This window comes from Acomys russatus, chromosome 13 (genome assembly GCF_903995435.1).
Source record: "Acomys russatus chromosome 13, mAcoRus1.1, whole genome shotgun sequence".
In the NCBI taxonomy this organism is placed as follows: domain Eukaryota; kingdom Metazoa; phylum Chordata; class Mammalia; order Rodentia; family Muridae; genus Acomys; species Acomys russatus.
This window is the reverse complement of record NC_067149.1, coordinates 16,378,733-16,405,436: the sequence shown is the minus strand read 5'-3', so window position 1 is coordinate 16,405,436 and position 26,704 is coordinate 16,378,733. Positions and strand designations below refer to the sequence as shown.

Here is a 26,704-nt window from a genome sequence, read left to right as displayed (position 1 = left end):
GAAAGCCCGCAGATGATGCCAGTGCAGCTCAGGAGATCTGTTTGGTGGTTCTGAAGTCTAGTCCAGAGTTTATTTCAGAGGCTGGATTGGGTAGCCCTGCAATTTCATTTGCTTAAAATGGTTAGTCTCTGCAGCTTGCTGGAAGTCCCTGCTTTTCTGCTTTTAAAATGCCACCCCTGGCTCTGATCAACTCTCCCATGTACCCGAGCCTGTACTTTCTAGACTCTTCCACTGGCCTTCATGCTCCCCAAACTAACAGCTGGGATCAACCTGAGCTAAGCATCTTATTTATTTATTTTTTTTAAGATAAGATCTTATTATGTAGTCTTGGCTGGCCTGGAGCTCACTCTGTAAAGAGTCCTCCTGCGTCTGTCTCTCTCCCCCCACCCCCAAAAGTGCTAAGGTTAAAGGCATGCACCACCATGTCTAGCTGAGCTGAGTATTTTACTCTTTGCTCCTGTTCTCTTCTCAGTCACCCTGATGCCCTTAGACAGGTGGGGAGTCTAGGGTCAATGCCTCCCGCCCTATAGGAAAGTGGAACTGGCCTTGGAGCTTAGCTCAGCCCCATAGCCCTAGCGCAGTGCTACTCTGTGACCAAGTGGCTTCATTAGCTGGACCGCAGTACAGTGTCACCAGCATGGTGACCTCAGTCTCCGAGGAGTTGGGGACACCTTTAGTCTATACATGTCTGTAGCTGACAACCGCGTGTCACCTAAAGCCTAGCTACCTCTCTGGTAGTTAGGAGGAGACAGCAGTATAAAGATAGCCCCTGATTTCTTGGAGCTTCCAGAACTTTCCTGATGCATGTATCTAAGCATAGAGAGAAGCTTCTGTGTACTGTGTGGAAGCATCACCTGTCAAAAAAAGGCTTATGGCTGAGAGTTCACAGGGAAATCTGAGGAAGATGGATGCATGAAACAGAAGAGAGCTTTCTTCTCCAGCCACGTGACACAAGTAGAATAGAATCAGTTGAAATAAGTTGCGATCTAGTCGGGGAATGAGCCAAAGCTTACAGCCTAGGCATTTGTTCATAAGTAATAAAGTCTTGCAGTCGTTATTTTGGGAACCGGGGCACCGGTGGAAAAGCAAGCATGGCAAATTCCTTCTTAACATTTATTTCATTCGGTCCCAAAGTTAAAGGGAAAGATCTGGAGGGGAAGAAGAAAAACCCCAAAAAAGTGAAGAAATATCAGACGGAAGAGGAACCGGAAGCGAAGCTGTCCGCTGCCACCTGGAAGCAGAGCGTCTTCTCCATTCAGCTGTCCGTCATGCCGCTCCTCGCCGGTAGCTACCGCGCACGCGCTCAGAACGTTCACACGTGAGCCGTCTGTGGCGAAGGAGCTCTTGCTCTGTCCCTCGCTGCATCCTGGCTGTCACTTCAGGAATGCCTCAATTGTATAGAGAAAGAAATGCAGGCCCGGAGAGATCTCGCACACCTTACAAGTGTAGTGCCAGGATCTGACTCCAGAGTGCAAGGACACTCGTGAGACCATAACGGTCACGGTTTTGTTGGTGCTGGCTTTTAGTGGCTGCTTTCCGACAGGTTCTCGCCGAAGCATCCGGCAAAGGGAATGGAGGGATGTGGTTTATATGGACCACTTACGTTCCATCATGTCCTGTCATTTACTTCTCATGACAGGCTTGTGTCCCCGTAGGCTCAGTGAACTTGGGGTGGTGTTGCAGGCAGGTTTTGTTTCGTTTCGTTTTGTTTTGTCACCATTGTTTTCCAGCGAAGAAAAGTCATGCTAAGAAACTTGCCCAGTGCTTCCAGGTCAGTAGTGGAGCAAGGATTGGGATTGTTTTGACTCCTTAGAGTTTCCATGTTTTATGAATTATGCTTTTACTTTCTCACAATGAACAGATGTTTATCATATTCGTGTATTTTGATAAGGATACATTTTAGATTAAATTATGTAATTAAAAAAAAAAGAGTAATGGGGAGAACAGTCTCCACCCCCACGCCCCCACCCCCATTTAGAGAGTATAATTCGGAAATCCTTTCCAAACTTTTTCTGGCTTCTCACACTCAGGCGTGTGCGCCCTCTACTGGCTACTTTGCAAAATTGCAGGGCTCTGTTCTGAGAAGGCATCAGCCCACCTGCCCATCAAGTCTAAGTGTCATAGAAGACACTGTGTGTAAGTGCTCAGTGCAGGATCTTGGCAACAGAGGGACTCAGAATGGCCGGCAAGAGATGACAGCTAGATTACTGGGAGAGCAGATATTGGCTGATGGTGGTTCCAGGAAAGCAGAGATGACCCCTAACAGAAACTGCAGGTGGCGGCAGTAGATTAGAATGGCCCTGACTTGGGGCTGGCTACTTTCACCATAAAGTCATGGCTTGAGATTATCCATTCTAGAACATGCACCATTTTGCTTGATAAACCTCTCCCATTTCAGGTTAGGCTGTAGGTTTTCTATACCATCATAGGAGATGTCAGTTGGCTTGTGTCCCAGTGGGACTGTTGGAAGACCGCGATCTTAGGAGTGAACTGTTGCATTAAAGGAGGGGATCATGTGTGGAGGGCTGGGGTGAGTGAGCAGCCAGGCCATGTTGCTGGCTGTACAGTGTGAGAATTCAGAGACCTTGAATGATTACTTAACATGTGTGAAGCGCACAGCAACCTCGGGAGAATGTCTCAAGGGTAAGAGGTCAAAGATTTCTATTTAGGGCTGGCATTTATAAGAGCTCACTTCTCCTTCCTTCACGTAGCAGCAGGGCTTTTCTTCTGGGGAATTGTTGTCTCATGGGGGTGGGTGACTTGGTGAGGGTGGGAGCGTTTTTTGGTCATTATGACTGGGAGCAGGATGCTACTGACACCCACTAGGGATGCTGCTTCATATGCACCGCATGGGAGAGGAGGTAGGGTGCTCCCCACAGGGGCCAGTCATGGTCTCTCCAGATACCTGTTTAAGGACCACAGTTAAAGAGATGCCTACCCGTGAGCTCCAGGCACCTACGTGGACATCAGTTGCCTTCACTGGTGTTTTGTGTCGATTTAGTTGCCTACTGCAGCATGCCTATTGCAGTGAAGGTCAGGCCATGTCTGCTAGCTCATAGCCGCATAGGCACTAAGCTATATGGGGCCAGTATGGAGAAGGAACTGCCTGTAACTCTTCCTAAAGTTGCAATGGCCCCACATGGATGGCGGGTACCTCTGTGGTGGTACAGGTCTAAAACAGTGGCTGTATAGTCACTTAACTGTGTAGAAGCCACACATGGGGCCAGTTATCTCTGTGTGAGTGGCACCTGTGCACCCATATGTTTTTACCAAAGCAGCTGATCAGTATAGCAGGATCCCCGAACCATGTTAGGCAGGGTTTTTATTGTGGTTACAGCAAGGAACGGAACTTTCCATTTGGCAGTTACAGAATTGGTTGGCATTTAGCAAGGTTGGGTTGGCGCTAGGGCATTGGTCGAGCCTGACCTCGAAGCGCTTAAGCAACCTATCTGTAACCTCTGGGGACAGTAGGTACTTGATTGGTTCTAGCCTAGGGTGATTCTTTCCTAGAACAGTTTGTAGTTTTCCAGCAATAGAGGCGAACTTAGGGACAGGCTCAAGATGGCGCCTGCTGACAAAATGGAGTCACATTAGCTAGGGCTCACCAACAGTTTCAGAGGCTTAATTCATTATCATGGCGGGAGCATAGTGGCAGGCAGGCATGGTGCTGGAGAAGTAGCTAAGAGCTGCATCCTGACTGAGAGAGAGAGAGAGAGAGAGAGAGAGAGAGAGAGAGAGAGAGAGAGAGAGAGAGACTGGGGCTGGGATGGGCTTTTAAGCCCATCCGCAGCAGTGTCACACTTTCTCCAGCAAGGCCACACCTCCTAATCCTTGGTAAACAGTGCTACTCCCTGGTGATTAAGCACTCAAATAAAATAGATGCACCCATGGGCGCCATTCTTATTCAACCCCCCACACTTCATTCCTTGTCCCCTCCCAAGGCTTGTAGCCATATCATAATACAAAATGCATTCAGACCAAGGCAACTCTTATAAAAGAAAGCATTTGGGGGCTGGAGAGATGGCTCAGAGGTTAAGAGCACTGGCTATTCTTCCAGAGGTCCTGAGTTCAATTCCCAGCACCCACATGGTAGCTCAGAACTGCCTGTAACTTCAGTTCCAGAGGATCTGACACCCTCTCACAGACATCCATGTAGGCAAAAAACAAATGCAAATAAAATAAGTTATTAAAAAAGTTAAAAAAGTTAAAAAAAGAAAGCATTTAACTGGGGACTTGCCTACAGTTCCACAGGTTTAGTCCATTGTCATCATCATGGCAGGGAACAAGGTGGCAGGCAGGTGTGGTGCTGGAGCCATAACTGAGAGCTACACCCTGATCTGGAGGGAGGGATGAGGTAGATAGATAGATGATAGATAGATAGATAGACAGATGATAGATAGATGATAGATAGATAGATAGATAGATAGATAGATAGATAGATAGATGATAGAGACAGAGATGGAGACAGGAGAGAGGAGAGAGAGAGCTTCCTTCTTCCGTGTCCTTTATATAGGCTGCCAGTAGAATCTGTAGCCTATGTATCTCACCACCTCAAAGACCAGTGGGTCTTCCCACTTTGAATGATTTAATTAATAAAAAATTCTGGGGAGCATGCAAAGTGGGCAGGACATATTACCCAGTAGCCGAAGCTCCATCACTCGGGCCTCCCCATGCCCTGGTCCCCGCCACCGGTGGTGGCTGCTGTCCAGCCTTGGAGGGGAGCTTTCAGCCAGCCTGGTCTACAGAGTCCATTCCAGTCTAGAAAAACAACAAACAAAACCAAAAATAAACAAAAATTTAAAAACCCTTTGTAACTGTGCCAGGCACGTGAGTTTAGTCAATTCTAGACGTGCTCAAGCTGACAATCAAGAGCGGTCACCACAGGCCACCGCTCGCCAACTGACACGCAACCACATCGCCTTATGCTGCGTTTCCAGGTGAAAACAATAACTGGATCGTAATTATGCCTAACATGACAAATCTATTCCACATAACAATAAAAACATAATTCCACATAACATCATGTAACTATCACATGTTCAACTGCAAACACCATGTACAACTGCAAACACAGTATATATTTAACCAGGTCATAATTATGCCTAACATGATGTAGCTATCCCTCACACAAATGCAAAACAGTATAAATTTAGAATAGGTGGCAATGTCCCTTGAGGGCAATTCTTTTGGTGCCGCAAACTTAAGTATGAACAACAATTCTCTTAATTGGTATTACATTGCATGATAAAGAAATTGAGGAAAAGAAATCAGATACTTAACCCTCATTTCTGCAACTGGCCAGTGGCCCCAGCTGGTACTTATAACCATCTCCCTGCACTACCCGCTCTGTGTTCCCTCCACCCTCAGCAAGCACCCTGCAGCTCTGGACTCTTTACCTGGAGGAGTGAGTCACACCTTCACTCCTGAAGCACATCTGTGCCCTTTGCCATCCCGCCTGGATTAGGCTGTTGTAGTTCCCCATTGGCTCTGCCTGAAAGGCTCTCCTCCACTTCAGACATAATCTTCCTTACCTCCATTGTGGGGAAGCAATCCAATCTCCCCTTAATAATCTAGACCAGTCGTCCCTCCTAACACAGTTATTCCTCCTTAGCCTGTTGGCTGAAGGGCATCAGAAGCCCGAGGGGTGGGGGGTGGTGCCAGAGCCTCCAGTTCACAGAATGTTTGCTGGGTCTCTGGGAAGGAGTGCTAGAACACTAGCATTTGGTTTTATCCCACGTCCCCGATCTAGCTAGTTTCAGATTCTTGGCTACCCAAGAAGCATTGGGTCTGGGCTCCATCTCCTGGAGTGGACCTTACTTCAAGTCAGCTGTTGGTTGGTGACTCCTACAAGATTTGGGCCACCATTGCACTAGCGCGTCTTGCAGGCAGGACACCATTGTACTTGTTTATTATTTGTTATTTATTTTTTGTTTTTCGAGACAGGGTTTCTCCGTGTAGCCTTGGCCGTCCTGGACTCGCTTTATAGACCAGGCTGGCCTCGAACTCACAGTGATCCACCTGCCTCTGCCTCCTGAGTGTTGGGATTAAAGGCGTGCGCCACCACACCAGGCCAGGACACCATTGTAAATCAAAGGTGTTATAGATGTGTCAGTGCTTATGTTCCTCCTTGGGTAGCCCGAAGAGTATCTTCCTGTACCGAAGCACCCCGTGTGGTCGCAGCTTTATCATCAGCGCTCCTCAGGTTTTGGATGTGACGCAGCTTCTGACTGGACTGCCGTGGGTAACGGGGGCTAACGTTCTATATGCTTCTTTCTAGGCTGGCAAACGGTGATCAGCCGTGGCAGCGAAAAGTCTGCCAACATTTTAGATTGCTTTCTGACTCTCAAAATGGAAGGTCCCATCATGACCGAAGAGCAAAAACAAGAACTGAACCCTCTGACCATAAAGATCAGGTGTGCCTCCTGCCTTCCAACCCAGCCTTTGTCCATCCATGACCTGGAGGTAAGATGGAACCCCTGCCTTCCCCAGTAAGAGTGCCACCTTATCCTGCCCGGGTGGCGATCACCACAGCTTATCGTTTAGGGTTCTGTAGGGAGACATGAAAGAACGAGGTTCTCAAGAGTAGGAGGCACGAAACCCGAGGGTGTTCACCACTCCCTAAGTGTGCTACAAATGGAGGTCACCGGCCTGTTCAGAGGTGTGTGGGCTTCCCTGTCACCGCAGCAGCTTGTGTCAATTTGGCTAAACCCAAAAGAAACCAAACCAAACCAACCAATCAACCAACCAACCAACCAACCAAAGTGAAAACAGCTAGCCAGCACAGTTGGGTTTAGACGTCTTGGTTAAAAAACGTTGCTTCAGTGTTTTGAAAGCATTGTTGCTTCCCTCAAAGACTGCAGAGTCTTCTTTTTGTCTTCTGAAACTATTGTGTGTGGTGATTTGAACAACCGTCTTCCATAGTCTTCCTGCAGTTGAATGTGTGGTTCCCGGCTTGTGGAGACGTGGCCTTCTCAGAGGAAGTATGTCACGGGCGGGAGGGGGGGAGCTGGGGGGGGCATGGAGGCGGGCTTTGAGAGTCTAAAGACTCCCTGCCATTTCCAGACACCACTTCTGCTTCCTGCTTGTGGTTTAAATCCACGCTCCCAGCCTCCTGTTTCAGCCGCCATGCCTGCCCCATGGCAAACTTCCCTAAATGGGTTCCTATCCACCTGGAGCTGTAATTGCAAATAAGTAATTCTTTCTAAAAGTTGCCTTACTCATGATATTTTCTCACAGCAACAGAAAATTAGCTAATATGTTATGTATCTTAGTGTGAGTAGATTCACACACACACACACACACACACACACATACATAGCACATACATTATACTTTTATTTTGACATAGCACTTGACAAGAAGTTGTCAGGACTCCCAGGAAGGCCCATGTATAGTCACGTGTTCTCCCTAGTACAGATTCAAAGCACAATATCAAAATCAGGATGTGGCACCTTACCATGTGTCAGTGAGCTGCACTGTCACTGCACAAAAGCCGCAGCGTGCATCATCAGCATCAAGAAGCACAGTTCCTCACGTCTGTCTCTCATCATCAGTTTGGTTTGCATTTATAAAAAATTCTGCCAATTTTGGAATATTCTGGATTAAATTGGTTCCCTTTAAAAAAAATACACTGAACCCCCAATCCCAAGTACCCCCATAAGGTGAGCTTATTTGGATAGGGGTCTTTGTGGAGGCAAGTGAGTTAGAACGAGGCCATTAGAAGCCACAAGGCATCAGGATCGCCTCTCTGCTACTCTGCAGATGAGCACACAGGAGCAGAGCACTCACAGAACTATTTTCTCTTTCCCAGAATGCCATGTGTCTGTATTCATCCAGTACCTAGCCTTTCAGGACCCTCTCTCATTTAATAATATGCATGTCTGTCTTAGATATTTTTTTCCCTATGATAAAACATCATGACCAAAAGCAACTTGGGAAAGAGTTTATTTCACCCTACAGCTCTCAAGTTATACTCCTTCAGTGAGGAAAGTCAGGGTAGGAACTCAAGGCCAGAAATCTGGAGGCAGGAGCCGGGCATGTGGCCCAGGCTTGTAATCCCAGCACGCAGGGAAGCAGAAGCAGATGGATCTCCGTAAGTTCGAGGCCAGCCTGGTCTACAAAGCAAGTCCAGAACAGTCTAGGCTACACAGAGAAACCCTGTCTAGAAAAACAAACAAACAAACAAACAAACAACAACAACAAAACTGGAGTCAGGAACCAAAGCAGATGCCATGGAGGAGTGCTTACTTACTGCCCTGCTCCTCACGGCTTGCTCAGATCACCCGCTCAGGAGCAACACTCCTCAACTCCCCTGAGATGGGCTCACCCACATTAATCATTAATCAGGGAAATTGGCTGTAGACTTGCCTACAGGCACTCTGATGGAGATTCTTTCTCAGTTAAGACTGACTTCTCTCAAAGCTCATTTCTTCTGTCTAAGGAGTCATGTTTTGCCATGTTCCTAAAATACTTTGTCCAGCTGGGTATGGGGCACACCTTCAATCCTAGTGTGCTAGAGGCAAAGGCAGGCAGAGCTCTGTGAGGTTTGAGGCCATTGAGGGCCACAGAGTGAAACTCTGTTTCAAGAAAGGCCTTTGTTGTTATCTTTTTATTTTACCTCCCTTCAGGTCTGTTTGTAGTTGGTGTCTGTAACTAACTCCATGTGTTAAGTCTTTTTGCACTCACCTCCATGCTTTCTTCTTCTTCTTCTTCTTCTTCTTCTTCTTCTTCTTCTTCTTCTTCTTCTTCTTCTTCTTCTTCTTCTTCTTCTCCTCTTCCTCCTCCTCCTCCTCTCCTCCTCCTTGTCCTCGTCATATTTTAAGTTGCTTAAAAAAAATTTTTTTTTAAAAACCGAACACAGGTAACCTGGCCAGCTCTATTTTCTATTTCACTAAAAGTCTTATAAAATTTTCCTAATCTGGTGTCTTCTATATACAAAATTTTTTGAGTGGGATACAAAGAAATTTGTGGTGAGTGTGCGTGTATGCTATCATACCCTGCCTGAAAGCAAATAACAGTTTTAAAACCCGCATTAAAATTATTCCTTGTCAGTAAGCAGAATGATAATAGATTTTAATGATACTGTTCTATTTACTTAAATTATCAAACATGCTTATGTTTCTGTCTGATCATTGTTATACTTCATGGCACATTTGTTTGTCTATTCTGATGCCGTCGGCATATGTGGTGCTTACTATGATCTGGTGTTCCTGGGGGCGGGGGAACTTCTTTGAGGTCTTAAAGTAATTCCTTCAGAGAGAGTTTCTAATTCCCGCAGGGGACCTGTGATCACTTGCAATCATAATTATCCTAAAATAGGTCCGTAGTTCCTGGTTGCCATGGCTGTACACGTGGACAGTGAGTTAGACCGCAGGTGTGTGAAGGCTCAGATGATGATGTCAAATCTTTGACCCAAGGCTGACTGCAGGTGCCCAGCTTCCAGCTTCCCACCTTTGTGTCACCTACTCTGCCTCCCTTTTGTGTCCTCTGAAACCCAGGGTCCTGGGTCCCTCCTCATGTCAACTTCTAGCTCAAGGCTATTGCCACGCATGTTTCATCCGTTCCATCCATCAGGTACCTACTAGACACCACCAGGCTACCCTGTCCCCTGTCCTTCCCCCTCCCTTTGTTCCTTCTCCCTCCCTCCCCTCTTTCTTCTCTCCCTCCTTCCCATGCTAAGGACTGAACCCATGCCAGGGTCTCAGGCAAGTTTTTCAAGTATTCCACCTTTGTTTTTTCCTAATAAAAACATATACTTTTCTTATTTATTATTAGTGTGTGATTGCAGTGGGAGGCTATGCACACGCTACAGTGCATAAGTGGAAGTCAGAGAACAGCTTCCTGTAGTTGGTTCTTTCCTTCCACCTTTATGTGTCTGCTGGGGATTGGACTCAGGTCCTAGGCTTGTGTGGTGAGGGATTTACCTGCTGAGCCATCTTGCCAGCCTCTTAAAAATGGTTTTTTAAAAAGTTAGTTGTCAGAGGTGGGGCTGGAGAAATGGCTTAGTAGATAAGCAATTATCAGTGTGTGTATTTGTGTATGTGTTTATATTTGTATGTGTATATATATTTGTGTATGTTTGTTTATGTGTGTATATATTTGTGTATGTGTTTGTATATGCATGTGTGTATTTGTGTGTCTGTGTTTATGTGTGTGTATGTATATATGTCTTTTTGTGTATATTTGTGTGTGCATTTGTCTCTGTGTTCTTATTTATGTGCATGTAGATTTGTCTTTGTGTCTGCGTGTGTAATTGTGTGTCTGTTCTTGTTTATGTGTGTATATATTTGGGTTTGTGTATGTGTGTATATTTTTGTGTGCTTGTGTATATGTATGTGTGTGTTTGTGTATGTGTGTGTATTTGTGTGTCTGTGTTCTTGTTATGTGTGTGTGTATTTGTGCTTGTGTATGTGTGTGTGTATTTGTATATGTGTTGAATTTGGTTCCTAGCCTTCTGCACACCTCCATGGGCATCACTTGGACACACATGCACACACATAATTAAAATGAAAGAAGTTGATGGAGAGTGGCTTGGCGGCACAGGCCTGTCATACTACTACTTTCAAGACGGACACAGGAAGATCACGCGTTCTGGGCCAGCCTGGAGTACACAGTAAGGTGCTGACTCAAAACTAAGGGAAAAGCCATCAACTGGAACTTTCCATCCACTTCACGCACATGGCCATTTGGGGGCTTTTCATAGCAGAGGCTTTACTGCTAACTCACTTCTATAAATCCTTTTCTAAGAACAACCCCCCCCCCCTTTTTTTTTTGGCCTGAGGAAGAAGAAGTCTAGATACAGCATAGAGAGTTTGTGGGGACGAGGTGGGAGTGGCCCATGTCCTAGACTTCCAGACTCCAGCTGCAGAGTCATGCAGGAAAGAGCAGTCACCTGTCAGAGCACCAGATCTCAGACAGGAAGGCCCTACTCAGCCCTTACTAATGCTCCTGTCTTCAGCCATCCTCCTCTGGCTTCTTTCTTTCTTTCTTTTTTTATTTTTTATTTTATTTTAAAAATTGTTTTCTTTATTTATTTAAGTAATTTATTCAGATTACATAACAGTTGTTATCCCCTCACTCGCATCTTCCCGTTCCCCACCCCCCTCTCTCTTTCACCCTATTCCCCTCCCCTAGGTCTGTGACAGAAGGGGACCTCTCCTCCACCATATGATCACAGCCTATCAGGTCTCATCCAGATAGCCTGCTTTCCTTTCCTCAGAGTGCCACCAGGCCTCCCCACCAAGGGGACCTGGTCAAATAGGGGGCACTAGAGTTCATGTCAGAGTCAGTCCCCGCTCTCCACACAACTGTGGAGAGCGTGCTGTCCATTGGCTGGATCTGGATGGGGCCTCTGGTTTCTTTCTGTGAGGTCTTCTAGGTCTTCCAAGTACCTAGCGCTGAGCTGGAGTTCTGGAGAAGGCACAGGCTTCGCATGCCCTTTGCCTCTGCACGCTTGCTCTGCAGCTTTCTGAACACAGCTCCTTGCCTGCTCAGCTCTCCACCTTTTCCTCTGATGCCTCTCCTACTTTCTTTATCCTTGTGGGCTTTCTCTGGCTTGATTTGCTCTCCTTTTTGTGGGCGCTCTAGCACACAGAATGTCCTGGCTTTGACTCTCAGCATAGCGGAAGCAAAACCCAAAGGAGTGAAAGGTAGGATCCAGGCATCTCTTCGCACTTTTCTTAAGCTTTAGCCTTTGCTTTGTTCGTGTTCTCCCAGGCCAGAAACTGGACATCTTTGCACAGGAGGTGGGAGGCTATGGGGGTGGGAGGTGGCAGAGGGGTGGTGGGGGAATTGGGGGTCAGGGAGTAAGGGGAGCGGGAACCTCAGCATTACCAAAGCCACTCCTAAGTCTGCTTGACCACAGCAGCCTGTTCTACCATTTAGTCACACCCCAGTAGGATCACCCTTGCTAAAATCTGCTTTTCTTTACCCTGTCTGTCCTTAGCATTAGGACCGGAATTAGAAACAGGTGTCTACAGAAGCATTCGGCCTGTGTCTTCATGGCACTTGCTGTTTGGGGAGGGAGGGGGTGGAGATCACCAGTCCTTAAGCCTGCATCTTGTGATGCCCATGTCCTGTCCATGTATACAGCCTGTGGGCTTCTGCTGACCTCACAGCGGGGGCTTCCTTGGCATGTCTGATGAAAGGGGAAACTCAGGCTTTGGGGCTTTGGGCAGTGAGTGTGCTATGCTGTGCACACAGGCAGAGTGTGACCTGCTGTCCCTGTTCTCTCGTAGAGGCTGTGCAGCCCTGTGTACTGTAGATACCAGTTCCACAGGACCCCAGTTCACGAGACCAAGAGAGAGCCCCATGGGACTCATGTGTTTTTCCAGGATGTCAATGTCATTTTCCTTGGGGCCATGCACCCCGGTGACCTGAGAGAGTACCTGGAGGGGCCCCCCATGGTGGTTGAAGTCCATGACAGGGACCGGAAGTTGGAGGAGCATTCCCGGAAGCCTACCTTGTTTGGAGAGGACCCCGTGGATTCATGCTTCAACATCCAGCCTTTCATCTCTCCCAAAGACACAGAGAATAACCCCTTTGAGTCCCAGAACAAGATATGGGACCCTTACGGGGTTGCCCGGGTCAGTTTTGCTGACCTCCTCCTTGGCTATAAGTACTTGAACCTGATTGTCCCCATCCACAACTGTGAGCCAAAGTCTGCCAACCAGAGCCAGGATATCAGGAACAGGAAGACTGTGGGCTTCTGGGCCCCCGCGGATGTCCTCCAGCACATCCCGATGCCCATAGCTAACTACCTAGAGGCCAACTCCCTGCTCAAGCTCCGAGTGGACATCGCAGTGCCCCTGAGTACTTGGTGTGCAGTGCCCGAGCTCGAGCTCGACCTCACGACTACCCAGTTCGGTCGCATCATTTTTGTGTTCCACACCAAGAAGCCGCCCCTCCTACAGAGCCTGCTGCAGGACATCACCGAGATCAACGCCAAAGCCCTGGATCTGGACGCTCATCCCATTGAGAACATCCAGCAGGTCCTGTCGGCCTTCAGAGTGCGCGTGAAGATGCAAGAACAGCAGGACCTGGATGTGCTCACCGGGTTCCATCTCCTGGATGGAAAGATCCACCTTATCATTCTGGAAGGCTTGGCGGACCACGGCTTGAGGCGGCTGTGGGAGAGTTACCAGAGCCGGTAGGTAGACCCTGCCAGCCTCGGCACTCTGGATACAGGGCCAAATGGAGCAGGCCTCTCAAAGCCAGGGCCGGCTTCACGTGTCCACTAGACGCCGACAGCAGACAGACCTGGCTGTCTTAGCAGGAAGGGGAAATTTAGGGCTGGGCGAGTGAGATAGTGCTGTAGCTATAGGTGCTTTCCGTGTTGCCATGGTTTCCCAGATTAAATCCACAGAACTCACATAATAGTGAATGGAAAGAGTTGACTCTGCAAAGTTATCATCTGACCTCCATGCACCCTCAGCATCACCACCACCTTCATCATCATCATCATCATCATCACCATGCATAAGCATTTCTAATTGAAACAAGTTTAGGGTTGACTTAGAACATGGTACCAAGAGAGGGCTCCATGTGCGCGTTAGGTCTAACCTGCTTAAGGGGTAAGCTCCTCTTTTAGTAGGAGGGCACATTTCAGGGGCCCAGACCTCATGTGCTAAGAGCAAGAGGCCAGAAGTTTCCAGGTGGCTGTGAGTCGTCATGTGGGCACTGGGAACCAAACCCTGGTCCTCTGCAAGATCAGTAAGTGCTCTGAACCGCGGAGCCATCTCTACAGCCTCTATGTAGCTTTTAAACGTTGGTTTTGAGATAATTACACACTAACAAGACACTCAAAAAATATGACCGAGAGGTCCCTGTTACCGCTTACAAGCTCCCTTCTGATGTGACATATAACCCACGCTTCTGACAGTGCCACGTGGGCATGCTGTGTGTGAAGACTGTCACATATGAATTATGCAGCGACTGTAATTAAGATTCAGAATTATTTATGTCACCTCAAAGATTTTCCTCCTGCTGCCAGAGTAACCAAGCCCACCCTCCTTAACTGTCCTGAATTTCCAGCAATCGCTAATTTGTTCCATTCTATACTTTTATTATTTTGAAAATACAATTAAATTTCAGGTGCCAAGTATTCTTTGATGGTTTGCAGAAGCATAGCTGATTTTTCATAAGGCCATAGACCAACTTGTTGAGTGAACGAGTTGCTTTCCTTTATTTTGGTAAATTCTTTGGTGTTTTCTACACAGGCCACCATGTAAAGAGAGGTGACCTCTCCTCTTTCAGTCTGCATGCTTTTGTTTCTGGGTGAGCTGGGCAGGGTTTGCAGCTGTTTTCTGTGGACGGTGAGTGTGGACAGCCTCGTCTTGTTGTTCACTGGCAGAAGGCATTTCATCTTTCTCTATTACATGTGATGTCCAGACTTGGGCATCTGTCAGTTGGAGGGAGCGTCTCGCCATTCCTGATGTACGCAGGGCTTCCCAGTGTGCTCGTTCACACACTTCATGAAAATCAGCTGCAGGCCGACTAAAGAACAACTTCCTCCTCCCCCTCCTCCCTTCCCTCCTCCCTTCCCTCCTCCTCCTTTTCTTCTTTAAAGATTTATTTATTTATTATGTATACAGTGCTCTGCCTGCATGTACACCTGCAGGCCAGAAGAGGGCATCAGATCACATTATAGATGGTTATGAGCTACCATGTGGCTGCTGGGAATTGAACTCAGGACCTCTGGAAGAGCAGCCAGTGCTCTTAACAGCTGAGCCATCTCTCCAGCCCTATAACTCCAATGCTTTATTGATTGATAAAGCACAACTAGTTAGACTACAATGGTCTGATCTTTTTGTTTGTTTTTGTTTTTTGAGACATGGTTTCTCTGGGTAGCCTTGGCTGTCCTAGACTCACATTGTAGACCAGGATGACCTCGAGCTTGCAGGATCCACCTGCCTCTGCCTCCTGAGTGCTGGGATTTAAAAAAAAAAAAAATCTATTTTTTTTTTTGAGAGAGAGAGAGAGAGAGAGAGAGAGAGAGAGAGAGAGAGAGAGAGAGAGAGAGAGAAGAGAGAGAGAAAGTTTCACTTTGCAATTGTTCTAGAATTTAGCAGCTTAGGCTGTCTTTACATCTGCATCAATTCCCCTGTCTCAGCTTCCTGAGTTCTGGGGTTGCAGATGTGAACCACTAGGCTAATATATTTTTTTAAATCTATTTTTGAGAAGCAAAAATATCAAAATTCTAGCTAACAATTAAGAAAATGTGCTCATGAAATCAGACTAGAGGAAAATTTCTCCAATGAGATGCAAAGAGTTAAGAGAGGGAATGACCCATTTTGGGGCTACATTAAAAGGAATACTTTTTGTTCAACAAAACACCGTTTTTTTTTTTTTTTTTTTTTTTTTTTTTTTTTTTTTTTTTGAGACAGGGTTTCCCTGTGTAGCCTTGTCTGTCCTCAACTTGCTTTGTAGACTAGGGTGGCCTTGAACTCACAGCAATCCACCTATCTCTGCCTCCCTGAGTGCTGGGATTAAAGGTGTGCACCACCACACTTGGCTAACACCATAAAAATGTGAAAATACAAGCAACAGACAGAAAATATTTGCAATGTATGGAACAAAGTTGGCAATCTTGGCTGCATTAAAAAACAAAACAAAAACAACAAAAAACCCTTGTTGAGCATGGTGTGCGCATGGCCTGTGGTCCAGCACTCAGGAGGGGGCTGTAACACGGAATCACTGTGAAGCCATCCTGAGCTGCCAAGAGAGACCGTAAAGGACAGTTTTCTGAACAATTTGACGACAATACAAACATTGGAGTGGAAGCTTGGCAAATGACCTGAATGCTTACTGCACAAAGGAGGAACTACAGCGATCAAGGAGAGGTTGCTAAGGGAACAGGAAGTGGGCACAGGTCCCACCAGGTTTCACGGTATGAGAGCAGCACCCAACGCGTCATAGGTGGGCTGTAGCTAGGCACCCTCTCAGGTTGCTACTGCTAGAGTGCCAAGGCTAATCCCAGGTCAGGAGGGACAAAGGAACAGGGAGGGAGACAGCCACCGCTCTGCTTTCAGGATCGTAGGTTGGGTCTACCAAGTGCATTTAGTACCATTTCATTTTATTCATTGCTTTTTAAACAAACAAGACTAAAATAAGCCCCCTGCTAGAGAGAGCAAAGCTACCAAGTATTCCCAGGACCCATGGGCTTGACGAGTCGTCCTTGCCTCTAGGGTGGCTAACTCCAGTCGTGACGCCTGGAAGGCACTGTATGACTCTAGGATGCTTTTCCGCAACCGCCTGTATGCCGACCTGGAGACCATCCTGTACCGTGTACATCTGTTCAGGCCTGTGTCCATGCTCCTACGGTACCCAGCGCTCTATATCCGCGGGGCTGTGCCACGCATGGCCTTCCAGGCACTGACCAGGTGAGTGTGGATGGGACATCCCACTATCTGGAGGCCGTGTGGGCAACAGGGTCAGCAGACAAGAATGTCCTGCATGTTCCAGGAGAGTCTGATGCAGCTTCTCCTGAAATGTATCAAAACGTGTTAGCTGAAAGAGGACTAGACATCTGACTGAGCAACTCTGCTTAGTCTGCTCCCCTGGGGGAATGTTCTAGAAGGACCCGAAGAGGAAAGCAGCAGTCAAAGCATAATTTCTAGTGAGAACTGAAGCCTGCAAGGTGCTGTATCAGCCACAGACTTTCCTTTGACCCAGAGCTTTCCTTTACTTCTACCCTGAGCCCATCCCGCACTCCCCCCTCTATCGCAGAGAAGGCCTGTGGCTAAAGAGCCAGCTCTTGCAGTAAGTGTCCCCTTTGCTATGGCCTGCCTATCAGCCTTGCCTTGTTCCTGGGATCCCAAGGGCCTCGCCATCCCTCTGCAGACTGGCCTTGGCCTTGGCGGCAGGGTGGGGGAGTGGTGCTGTACAGGCAGTAGGCCAGGCCATTTACCCTACAGCTTCTCCTAGGCAGGGGGTAGGCTGTGAGTCCTACCTTCTTCCTTTTAAGAATCTCTGAGCTCAGTTAGTGCTACGGAGCTAGGGAAGCAGAAGGGGCAGTAAAAAGTTAAGGAAGTACAAGTTCAGGAGGAAGAGACATGATGGAACAAGAGCTCAGGGCAGAGAAGGCTTTCACTTGCTTCTCACGCATTTGGGCGTTAGAGGCGAAGCTAGGCTGTCTATTTTGGCAGATGATGCAATAGAGTTGGGGAAATCTATATTTGGAGGGAACCACTGATCAGAAAATACTTTTTGTATTAGGTGCTTGTGATGATTAATTAATTTATTTTTATTTTTATTTTATTTAATTATTTCTTTTGAGACAGGGATTCTCTGTAGCCCTCACTATCCTAAAACTTACTATGTAGACCAGGCTGGCTTAGAACTCACAGAGATCCTCTTGTCCCTGCTTTCTAAGTACTGGGATTAAAGGCATTTGCCATGTGATTGCTGATCTTAATTATCAACTTGATGAAATTTAGAATCACCACGGAGCTGGAGAGATGGCTCAGAGGTTAAAAGCACTGGCTGCTCTTCCAGAGGTACTGAGCTCAATTCCCAGCAACCACATAGTGTCTCACAACCATCTCTAATGAGACCTAGAATCACCATGGAAACACTTCTGGGTTTGTCTCCTAAGGTATCCAGATAGGTTACCTGATCAAGGAAAACACATCGTGAATGTGGCCTGGACCACCTCATAGTTGCGGTCTGGGACTGAATAGAGAGGAGAAAGTGGGTTGAGTACCAGCATTTTTTATTCTCTGCTTCCTGACTGTGGACATGACATGGCCAGTCTCCTTGCCATGGTGGACCCTATCCCCTTGAAGTGTAAGCCAAACCCACTCTCCCTCCCTTAAATTAATTCTTGTCAGGAGTTGATCACAGCAATGGGAAAAAGTCAGGTACTGAGAAGCGAGGCTATTGCTGTGATATGGATGGACGTGTGGGTCACACATCCAGGAAGAGCAGTAAGTTGGGCAGAAAGATGAAAATGCGCTATTTGGTTTGGGAAAGGAACTACTTTTAAACGGCAGGCAGAGTGGCTGGGAAGATAGCTGTAAATGTTGAAGATGAGCTCTGTTAACAGGGAAACCCTGTTTTCAACAGGAAAAGTACCCAAAAGCCAGACCCAACCTGGGGAAGGTTCATCTTTTGGAAATGCAAAGTCATTTGAAGGGCAGGATCCTAATCTGAGAATGCCACTGAAGGACGTTGGGGTAGCTTTGCCCACCAGAGTCAACAAACAGGGGCCGGTGCAATTGTGGTCCAAGTGGCGCAGGCTATGTCTTGAGCTGGCAGGAGAACTTGGCAGCACGGTCCATGTGGTCCTGGATTTGCAGGCATTAAAGACACAAGAGTAAGGGAGACAAGGAGGCTTATGCTGAGATTCTTGAAGGCCAGACAGTATGTGGCAGGTTTGGAGTTGCTGCAAAGAGATCCCGAAAGGCTGCTGCATGAGACTGGAAAGGTAAAGTCTAGGTTTCAGTGGAGATCTTGGGATATTGGAGATGTCAAGGCCACAGAATATTGGCTAAGAAAGTTACAGGTGGGGTCTGCCCAGGCACTCTAAGGTGCTCGGGTGCGGCCGGAGGCTTTGACGCCCGGATGAATCTGTTACAAGTTTCAGATGCTCGAGCTTCAGAATTTGATGGTGTTTGTTTGTTTTTGTTTTTGTTTTTCTGTTAGATTTGGGCTGGCTTTGGTGTGGTGCCATCCTTTTGGAATGTCAATATTATTCTGTGTCGTTATATATTTGAGTCATGTAACTTGTTTTTTGTTTGTTTGGTTGGTTGGTTTTTTTGAGACAGGGTTTCTCTGTGTAGCCTTGCCTGTCCTGGACTCGCTTTGTAGACCAGGTTGGCCTCGAACTTGTTTGTTTTTAAGGAGCTCACAGCTGAGATTGCCTCAAGTCTCAGAAAAGGCTTTGGAATTTGGACTTTTAAGCAATTCTAAAACTGTTAAACCACTATGGAGACTTTTAGAGTTGAACTAAATGTATTTTGGATGGTGAGATAAAAATAAGACTTTAGGATCAAGGGGTGGATTGTTATAATTTCTAAATGATGCTTTTAGCAGTCGGGTTTACAGGGCTTGGACTTGTGACAGCTAATTTTGATTGTCAGTGTAACGGTATTGAGAGCCCTCAGGGGAACATCTTTCAGTGTGCTTGTGAGGGCATCTCCAGAAATATTTAACTGAGCAGGGAAGATTTGCCCTGAGCGTGCATGGCACCACCCCATGGGCTGGGGCCGTGGACTGAATAACAAGAGAGAAAATTTGTACCACAGTTCATTTCTTTCTGCTTCCTGCCCCTTGGATGCAGCGTGACCAGCTACCTTATGCTCCTGCTAGCCACGCCTTCCCGGCCACGAGGGATGTATCCCCCTGCAAACCAAACCCTCTGCTTTTCAGTTGCTTCTTGTTAGGTATTTGCTAATAGCAACGAGAGAAGTGACTAATCTAGTGCTACAGCCACAGTGACTGTGTCTTTTCTTTGTTTCAGAGAGTTGAGAGAGAGCAGAGGTTCAGAAAGGCCAAGTAAAAGAGAGTCCACTGACTTAGTAACAGATCTCGCTTCAGACAGTGGGGGGAGGTCAGCGAGTACCACACAGAGGTTCCCAGACAGCGTCAGTGCAGATCCTGGGTCCTCTTCAGGCCCATCTGGGTGTTATCCACTACTACCAACAAGAAGTCCTGGGGCTCGGGAGGTAGGACTACCACTCAGGCCTCGAGCTCTGTACAGGAGTGAGCTGTGATCGCATCATCCTTTCTGGTGCAGGAAGACCCTGAGATGTCCCTGCTGAGGGCTAACTAACATGCTGGGGTGGCTCCCTAGTGGGGTGTGGGGCTGACGAAGACCATGGATAAAGCCAGAGTCACAGGAAAGAAAAAAAAAAAAAAGACACTCAGTTGCAGATTGTGGTCAGCCCCTAACTTTAGCAGGCTTAGAGGAGAGGAGGATGAGGCATAAGTCAGGAGTCCTGCCCAGACAACTGAACTAGCCCCGACCCGGCACCGCATGTCTGCTGTGACGTGAGATGGTTACGCAGGCGAGGCTGAGAAGCTGGCTGCTCTTCATTTACAGGATCCACGACATCTGCCACAGCAGCACCAGGCTCAAGGAGGTCATTATGAGAGATCTGCTGCCTTCCGCCTCTATGGTTAAAGACCTGAGCCTGGAGTTTGGGATGCCCATTTCTCAGGAAGAACTCACAGATAAGAAGCTGTTGGCTGCATCACCCCAGCTTGCTCCCAAAGATGAGAAATTCCAACATCGGGTTTCTACCCTCCCACTTGAGATCCAGACCCACCAGGAGAAGTATCTGCAGTGGCGGAGCAACATGCTGCTGAAGAACCAAATCCATAGGGATAGCGTTATCCAGGTGGGTGTTCTCTCTTCCCTCCATGCTGGGGCTCCCAGAATCCACTGGGGTTTCTGGTACCCAGTAAAAGAGATGCTTGCTCCTCAGGTTTAGGATGCTGGGCTGGACAGGCCCAACAGTTTGGGAGGCAGGGCTGGATGATGCCAAAGCATTTGTTTCTAGTCCCACTTATCTTGGCTGTCCTTAAATGTGAGGGGGAGTGAGCTTAGGCATAGGGCACAGTCTCAGTGTTTAATTTTAGAAGAACTGTTATGGGTATAAGATCTCGCTTAAGCTGCTAAGGGCCATGAGTATCATAAGCTGTCTAAGCAGCATAGAAGTACATGGGACCGGAAGAGAAACCACGAAGAGGAGAAAATAGAAGACGGAGAAGCTAGTGAGGTGATGGGAGGTGTGTGGCCTGGATGACCAAGGTTCGTGCCTTAACCCCAAGCCAGCCCCAACATCTTGGAAATGCAAACATCTCAAGTGTGACTTGAGTCTGTCTGCTCCGGATCTCTCTCTCTTCGTGAAGCCTTCCCCACCCTCGACCTCACTGTCTCCCTTTCTTCTGTGCTGGCACTGTTATCTGCCTATTGGTAGCCATTTGTACTGTTTCTTTCTTTTTTTTTTTTTTAAAGATTTTTTTTATTTTTAAGATTTATTTAATTATTACATATACAGTGTTCTGCCTGTATGTATGGCTGCACACCAGAAGAGGGCATTGGATCTCATTATAGACGGTTATGAGGCACCATGTGGTTGCTGGGATTTGAACTCAGGGCCTCTGGAAGAGCAGACACTGCTCTTAACCTCTGAGCCATCTCTCCAGCCCCTTGTATTGTTTCTTATTCTTTGCAATTTGAAGGACTTCTAACGATATGCCAATACATTTCCTGATAAAATTGTGTGTGTGTGGTTTTGTTTGTTTTGTTTTGTTTTAGGATCTACACATAGAGCTAGAATTGCTGAATGCTCGGCTCCATTGTTTAGATTATGCGTTACTTTCCAAAGGACTAAGTCAATAAACACAGCCTTGTCTTGTGTGGGAAATCCCATATTGCACAGCCATGTTATGTGCTACAAGTCAGACTTTGAGATGTTTAATTTCTGATGTTTAACAGTTTTCCACAGAGGTTTTTGTTTGTTTGTTTTGGTTTTTGTTCTTTTTGGTTTTCCGAGACAGGGTTTCTCAGTGTAGCCCTGGCTGTCCTGGACTCGCTTTGTAAACCAGGCTGGCCTCGAACTCACAGGGATCCGCCTGCCTCTGCCTCCCAAGTGCTGGGTTAAAGGTGTGCGCCATTACGCCCAACCTTTCCATAGAGGTTTTAAGTTGTACTGTTTCCTGATGAAGCTTAATATCTCTCCATACATTTCTTGATTATTTTGCCCATGTTTAGATAGCATTTTAGTTTGAAGCAGCACCATATCCCTCCCATACCTGGGATTAAAACAACAACATGTTTACATAACATAACTGAGGGGTTTTGTTTGTTTGTTTTGGGTTTGTTTTTGTTTGTTTATTTGGCTTGGTTTGGTTTTTCAAGACAGAGTTTCTCTATGTAGCCATGGCTGTCCTGGACTTGCTTTGTAGACCAGGCTGGCCTTGAATTCACAGAGCTTGTCTTGCCTCTACCTCGTGAGTGCTGGGATTAAAGGTGTGCACCAGCCCCACCTGGCATATAGCTGAGTTTTTAAAGACACCAACAGTTCCACTACACTGTATGTCCTGTAACACAACACTGAGAGTCAGTACGGTTAATGATGTTTGTCCCTGCAGCCTTGGGACACAGTGTCTCCTGCCCATCCCATGAAAGTGCCCGTCACTTCTGACCATCGGAACTGTCAGTTTTCATCTTTACTACTAGGTGGATGGAGGAATAGTAGCTTGGTGTGTGATGTAGTCAGTGTCATTGGGAAGTTTCCTAATGGACAGTGGGCATGTTGGACCAGATGGCCTTTTGTCATGTCTGTGTGATGGTGACGCCCATTGGTATTCAAGGGTTTCGATCAGTTTCTGTACAGTGTTTCTGTGCCAGAGAACATCTACTGTCCACACAGAAGGGCCTGGTATGGGTAACAGCTGCCATCTCTCTCTTCAGAAAAACATTACAGAAGCCTACCAGTTCACCAAGAAGTCTCCGAAGCCATTGGTGAAGACAGTTCGAATCGCCATTCCTGAGAACAAAGCTGTCCACAACTACAGTATCCAGACCCTGAATTCTGCCGAGCTTGCGAAGAAGGAGATGTTTAAAGAGATGGGCAAGGTGAGAGACAAGGCAGCTGGCTAACAGGAAATTCTTGGCTTTGGCTTTTAGCACCCATTACACGTAGACAATGAATTGCTCTGTCAAAGGAGACAATGACGTGCGTGACCCTCACAGGGCTGCCTTAAACATTTTACTTAATTTGAGCGCATTATAGTGTCAAGCTCCTGTGGCACTTATGTCCCCAGATGTTTCTGATACCTGCTTGGAAGCTTGATGGCTATCGAGCTCGACATAACGCTGCTCTGAGTAGAAGTTTGTCTCTTCACTTCTAGGAGCCATGGAAGAGATTCACATATTCCCAGAATTACCTCTCAGCGATGGTGGATCCCCAGGACCCGAAGGAAGAGGAGAAGAAAGCTCAGAAGAAATCCCACGAGGCCTGGCTCACAGTCGGTGGGTTCCAAGTGTGGGGTCTTCAGAGTGCCATTGGAAGCCACCAGCGGGATCTTATACTGCCACCCATCAGAGAGAAAAATGAGGTCTTCAGGGAGGAGCCGGGCCTCAAGTGGGAGGGTCCTTGGGGATGTCTTTCCACCTTGCTTACTTGCTCCCCTTCTTTAGGAGTGGCAAGAAAACGCTCTGTTTACTAATGTGCTGAAGCCCGTGTTGGACCGGGAAAGGTGGAGCTGGAGCCAGCGCCGTCTGGACTTCGAGCTGTACAAGAAGCCGCCGCTTTACTTTGAGTTGCCTCCTCTTCCAGCTCCGAAGCCTGCAGCTGGTAAGATAGTACCTCCCTGAGCCGAGCCTCCTGGTACTGCTGGCAGGCAGAGCTCTGGCCCACTTGGCATCTTTAGCGCCATCTTCTGGTTCGGTACTCATAGTCGTATTTTCTGGCGTAGGAAGCCAGGACTCAGCACGGGTCTGGCGTAAATCTGGAACTCAGGATACCTGGGCTCTAGGTTTGAGTGTGGGGTGCTGGCGGATGGAGACCGTTTGCTGCGTTTGCTGTTGATGGAGATTGGTATTGCCTCGAAAGAACCCAACTGACCCTAAACAGCCGGGAGAAGTGAAGGGGTCTGCGCCCCCTCTTTTTACTAACCTTCTTCTCGTACCCAGGGTTAAGGGGGTTGGTGGAAGGGAGGTAGAGGTGTCAGTATCCCAAATAAAATAAGGTTTAAAAACAAGCGTCAACAGCCTTATGCGGGAATAAGTAGCATACATGACCGCAGTTCAAGCTGGTGCCATTTCCCTGTGACTGAGAGGCACTGCCAGAAGAGCTCCTGCTGTGAGCCTTAGGGCCATGGACAGAGTACCACCGCTTGGCTCTAGGACCTCGCTTCACCTAGTGATAAAAAGAGGCCTAGAAGCTATCACAAGAGGGGTTCTAAGGGCATTTCTCAAGCTGGCTTAGAAGAGTAACAGGACTAGAATGTGAAGACGATAGGCACACATTTTGATATTTTATATTCTTTTGTTGTTAAGTGGTCCTGACATATGTTGTGAGTACATTTTGTCTTTAATTTCTATGAGTAATATGGACACAGCTTCATAGCTATTTCTGATTGTGTGGTCTAGCAGAAATGGCTGTGCACGTCTCAATTCCTTATGAGCCTTAGAAATGATGGCATGAGCCTAAAGTTTCCACTCTGATACCTTCTAACCTCACAGAGCATTCAGCAGCAAGTCTATGCTCTGTTCAGAATATGTAATCTCCATAATTGCAGCCTCAGGCCAAAGCTGGCTTTGGCTTCTTAAGGAAGGAGAAAGCCCTTAATCCTGGGTATGAGAAAGAACGTTAGAGAGAGAGAAGTAGACCGCTCTACTTCTCCGGGCTGCTTAGGGTCGATGGGTTCTTTTGGGGGCAATGCCAACCTCCAGCAACAGCAAACACAGCAAGCAGTCTCCTCTGAGCCTCTGCCTTGAAATGTTTCTCTCTGTCTATTCAAACCACCACACTATGTGTTTCTGGCTACACGCCACACACCACACCTTCTTTCTCTGGGATCTCCTATTTATTTCCCTTAGCCTCCTAGACCACGCCCCTCTCCATGTCCCATGAGGCAGGCTGTTACCAGCTAGCAAAGACCATGTCCTGAAAGAGGCAATTATCAGCTGTGGGCATACTAAAGCCCAAAGTAAAATCCCACATATGGGATTAAAACAAAAACACATTTCCAAAACATAACTGAGTTTACAAAGAAGCCAAAACTTCTATTACAAATGGCTCCAAGCTCTCCAGTTTACTTTCCTATTTTTAGTCATGGTCTCACATAGTCTGGTCTGACCTTGAACTTGCTATATAGCTGAGGCTGGCTTTGTACACCTGAGCCTCAGGCCTCTGTCTCCCAAGTGTTGGGATTACAGACGTGAACCGCATGCCTGGCTGAGTTCTCGGTGTTGGGAAGAGGCTAACTGATGCTGCTATGGCCTGGAACAGGCTACAGGGTCACCCTCCTTCCTCAGAATGTTCTGTCTGGATCTAGACACAGACATATGTGTGCGTGTAAAAGACCATCACGTAGGACACTTCTCTGCAAGGAGGGAAACACGGTGACCTTTCTGCTCTGTGAGCATACACATGGGCTGAAAGAGGGCATCCTCAACAGCCCCACGATGTTTATCCCGGGAAGCTGCCTCCAAGATCTAATTAAAGAAGAGGGGGAAACCCTGATCAGGAATTGGGTCCTGAAGGGAGAATCCATTTGTGCTGTGTCAGAGCCCTGCAGACCATGTTGTATCTTCTCTGGATTCCACAGTGGCACTACATTGTGTGTGTCTCTCTTCTCAGTGGGGCCTGGTGCCCTCTCCAGTGTTCCTGGCAATAGGGCTGAGCAATGCAGGCCACTAGGTCAAGCAGACCCTGGGCATATGTTACAAGGTATGGCCAGGAGCGATGGAGAGGAAGAATATGCCACATAGAGAAGTGGTCACAAATGTTCCCCAGGGGCAAGACCTGCAGCTTCTGCAGAAAACAGGATGTTCACGTTAGCTGGAGTTGAGGGGCTCATGGAGCAAGTAAAAGGCCAGTCTTATCTCTTAGTGACCTCCCCTGGACAGACATCAGCAGAGCCTGTAGGCTTCCATCTACAGAGGGGCCTTCCATCTATAGAAATGAACTTGGGCTCTTTCGCCCTGCTGTGGTGAGCACAACTGCTCTCTGGGGCCAGATCGGAAACATCCCTGTGAGAACCAATCTCCATTACACGTGTCCAGCTAGCACACAGTGAAGAGCTTCTGGAAGTAGTCTTCTGTGTAGAACACACTGTCCAACAGAACCAGCAGAGCCGAGCTTAGAAAGGATGACCACTGACAGCTCTGTAAGAGCCTTCTGAACACTGGGCATGGTTGCCGAGGTCAGAACAGCTGGTTAAAAAGGTATGCAATACCCTGACCAAGCTTCCTCTGTCTCGAGGATCAAGTTGTTTAACATCTGTGAGGCCATTTCTCTCTTTATGAGGTGGGTACCCGTTGGCTGCTCTGGGATGACACGTGAAGAGTTAACTACACAGTAGGGGCTAGTGACTGCATTTGCACCTTGGGCAGAGGGAGGAACATACGGGCAAGCAATGGGTAAGTGTGCTTGGCTCAGGGGCCCATCACTCACCCACCTGTCTTTTCTCAGGTGGGAGACGAAAAGCAAGGATCCAGTCTTCTGAACAGCGTCAGCACAATCAAGTCACAGCGAAGCCACTTAGTTCGCAGAACAGTCTCTCTATGCAATTCCAAGAATCACTCTCTCTCAATGACAATCAGCTGGCACCAAGGACTCGGTCTCAGCCAGGTCCCAGTTCTCCTGAATCTTCGATAGGACCACACCACCTGAATGCCTCCTTCCCCAATCGCTGGCTTCCTTAAAGTGTAGTATGGTCACAGGGTTTAGCTCCGTGCCCATGAATTTGTTGGAAATGTATGCTGGTTCCAAGAGCAAGCTATTCTGTGTGTCTGGCCTGGTTTTTTTTTTTTTTCCTTTTTTCTTTTTTTAAAATATGGGACCATGTGGGGGCTCACATGGCGATGATTCCAGAGCCCATTGTGAACGGAGCAGCTGGCATGTGACAGCATGGTTTTCGTGCCCCATGGATGGAGGAGGGTGTTACTTCAACAGGAGCTGTTTGTCTACAACAACCAGAGCCAATGCACTGAGTGGACCCCTGCTACTCTCTATGGCCCTCTCAG

The 26,704-nt window shown here is 47.5% G+C and overlaps 1 protein-coding gene across 1 annotated transcript in view; it reads left to right on the top strand.

The window, feature by feature from the left end:
• The window catches only part of Cfap92 (cilia and flagella associated protein 92 (putative)), a 43,285-nt gene extending 16,833 nt beyond the window's left edge, over nucleotides 1-26,452 (top strand). Inside the window, exons 7-15 of the mRNA XM_051154582.1 lie at nucleotides 1,135-1,284; nucleotides 6,278-6,462; nucleotides 12,237-13,147; nucleotides 16,185-16,379; nucleotides 20,042-20,339; nucleotides 22,421-22,585; nucleotides 22,861-23,067; nucleotides 23,150-23,306; nucleotides 26,151-26,452. Of these exons, the coding sequence (XP_051010539.1) occupies nucleotides 1,135-1,284; nucleotides 6,278-6,462; nucleotides 12,237-13,147; nucleotides 16,185-16,379; nucleotides 20,042-20,339; nucleotides 22,421-22,585; nucleotides 22,861-23,067; nucleotides 23,150-23,306; nucleotides 26,151-26,383 (2,501 nt within the window). The 3' untranslated portion in view covers nucleotides 26,384-26,452. The remainder of the gene's footprint in view (nucleotides 1-1,134; nucleotides 1,285-6,277; nucleotides 6,463-12,236; nucleotides 13,148-16,184; nucleotides 16,380-20,041; nucleotides 20,340-22,420; nucleotides 22,586-22,860; nucleotides 23,068-23,149; nucleotides 23,307-26,150) is intronic.
• The last annotated feature ends 252 nt before the right edge of the window (nucleotides 26,453-26,704 follow it).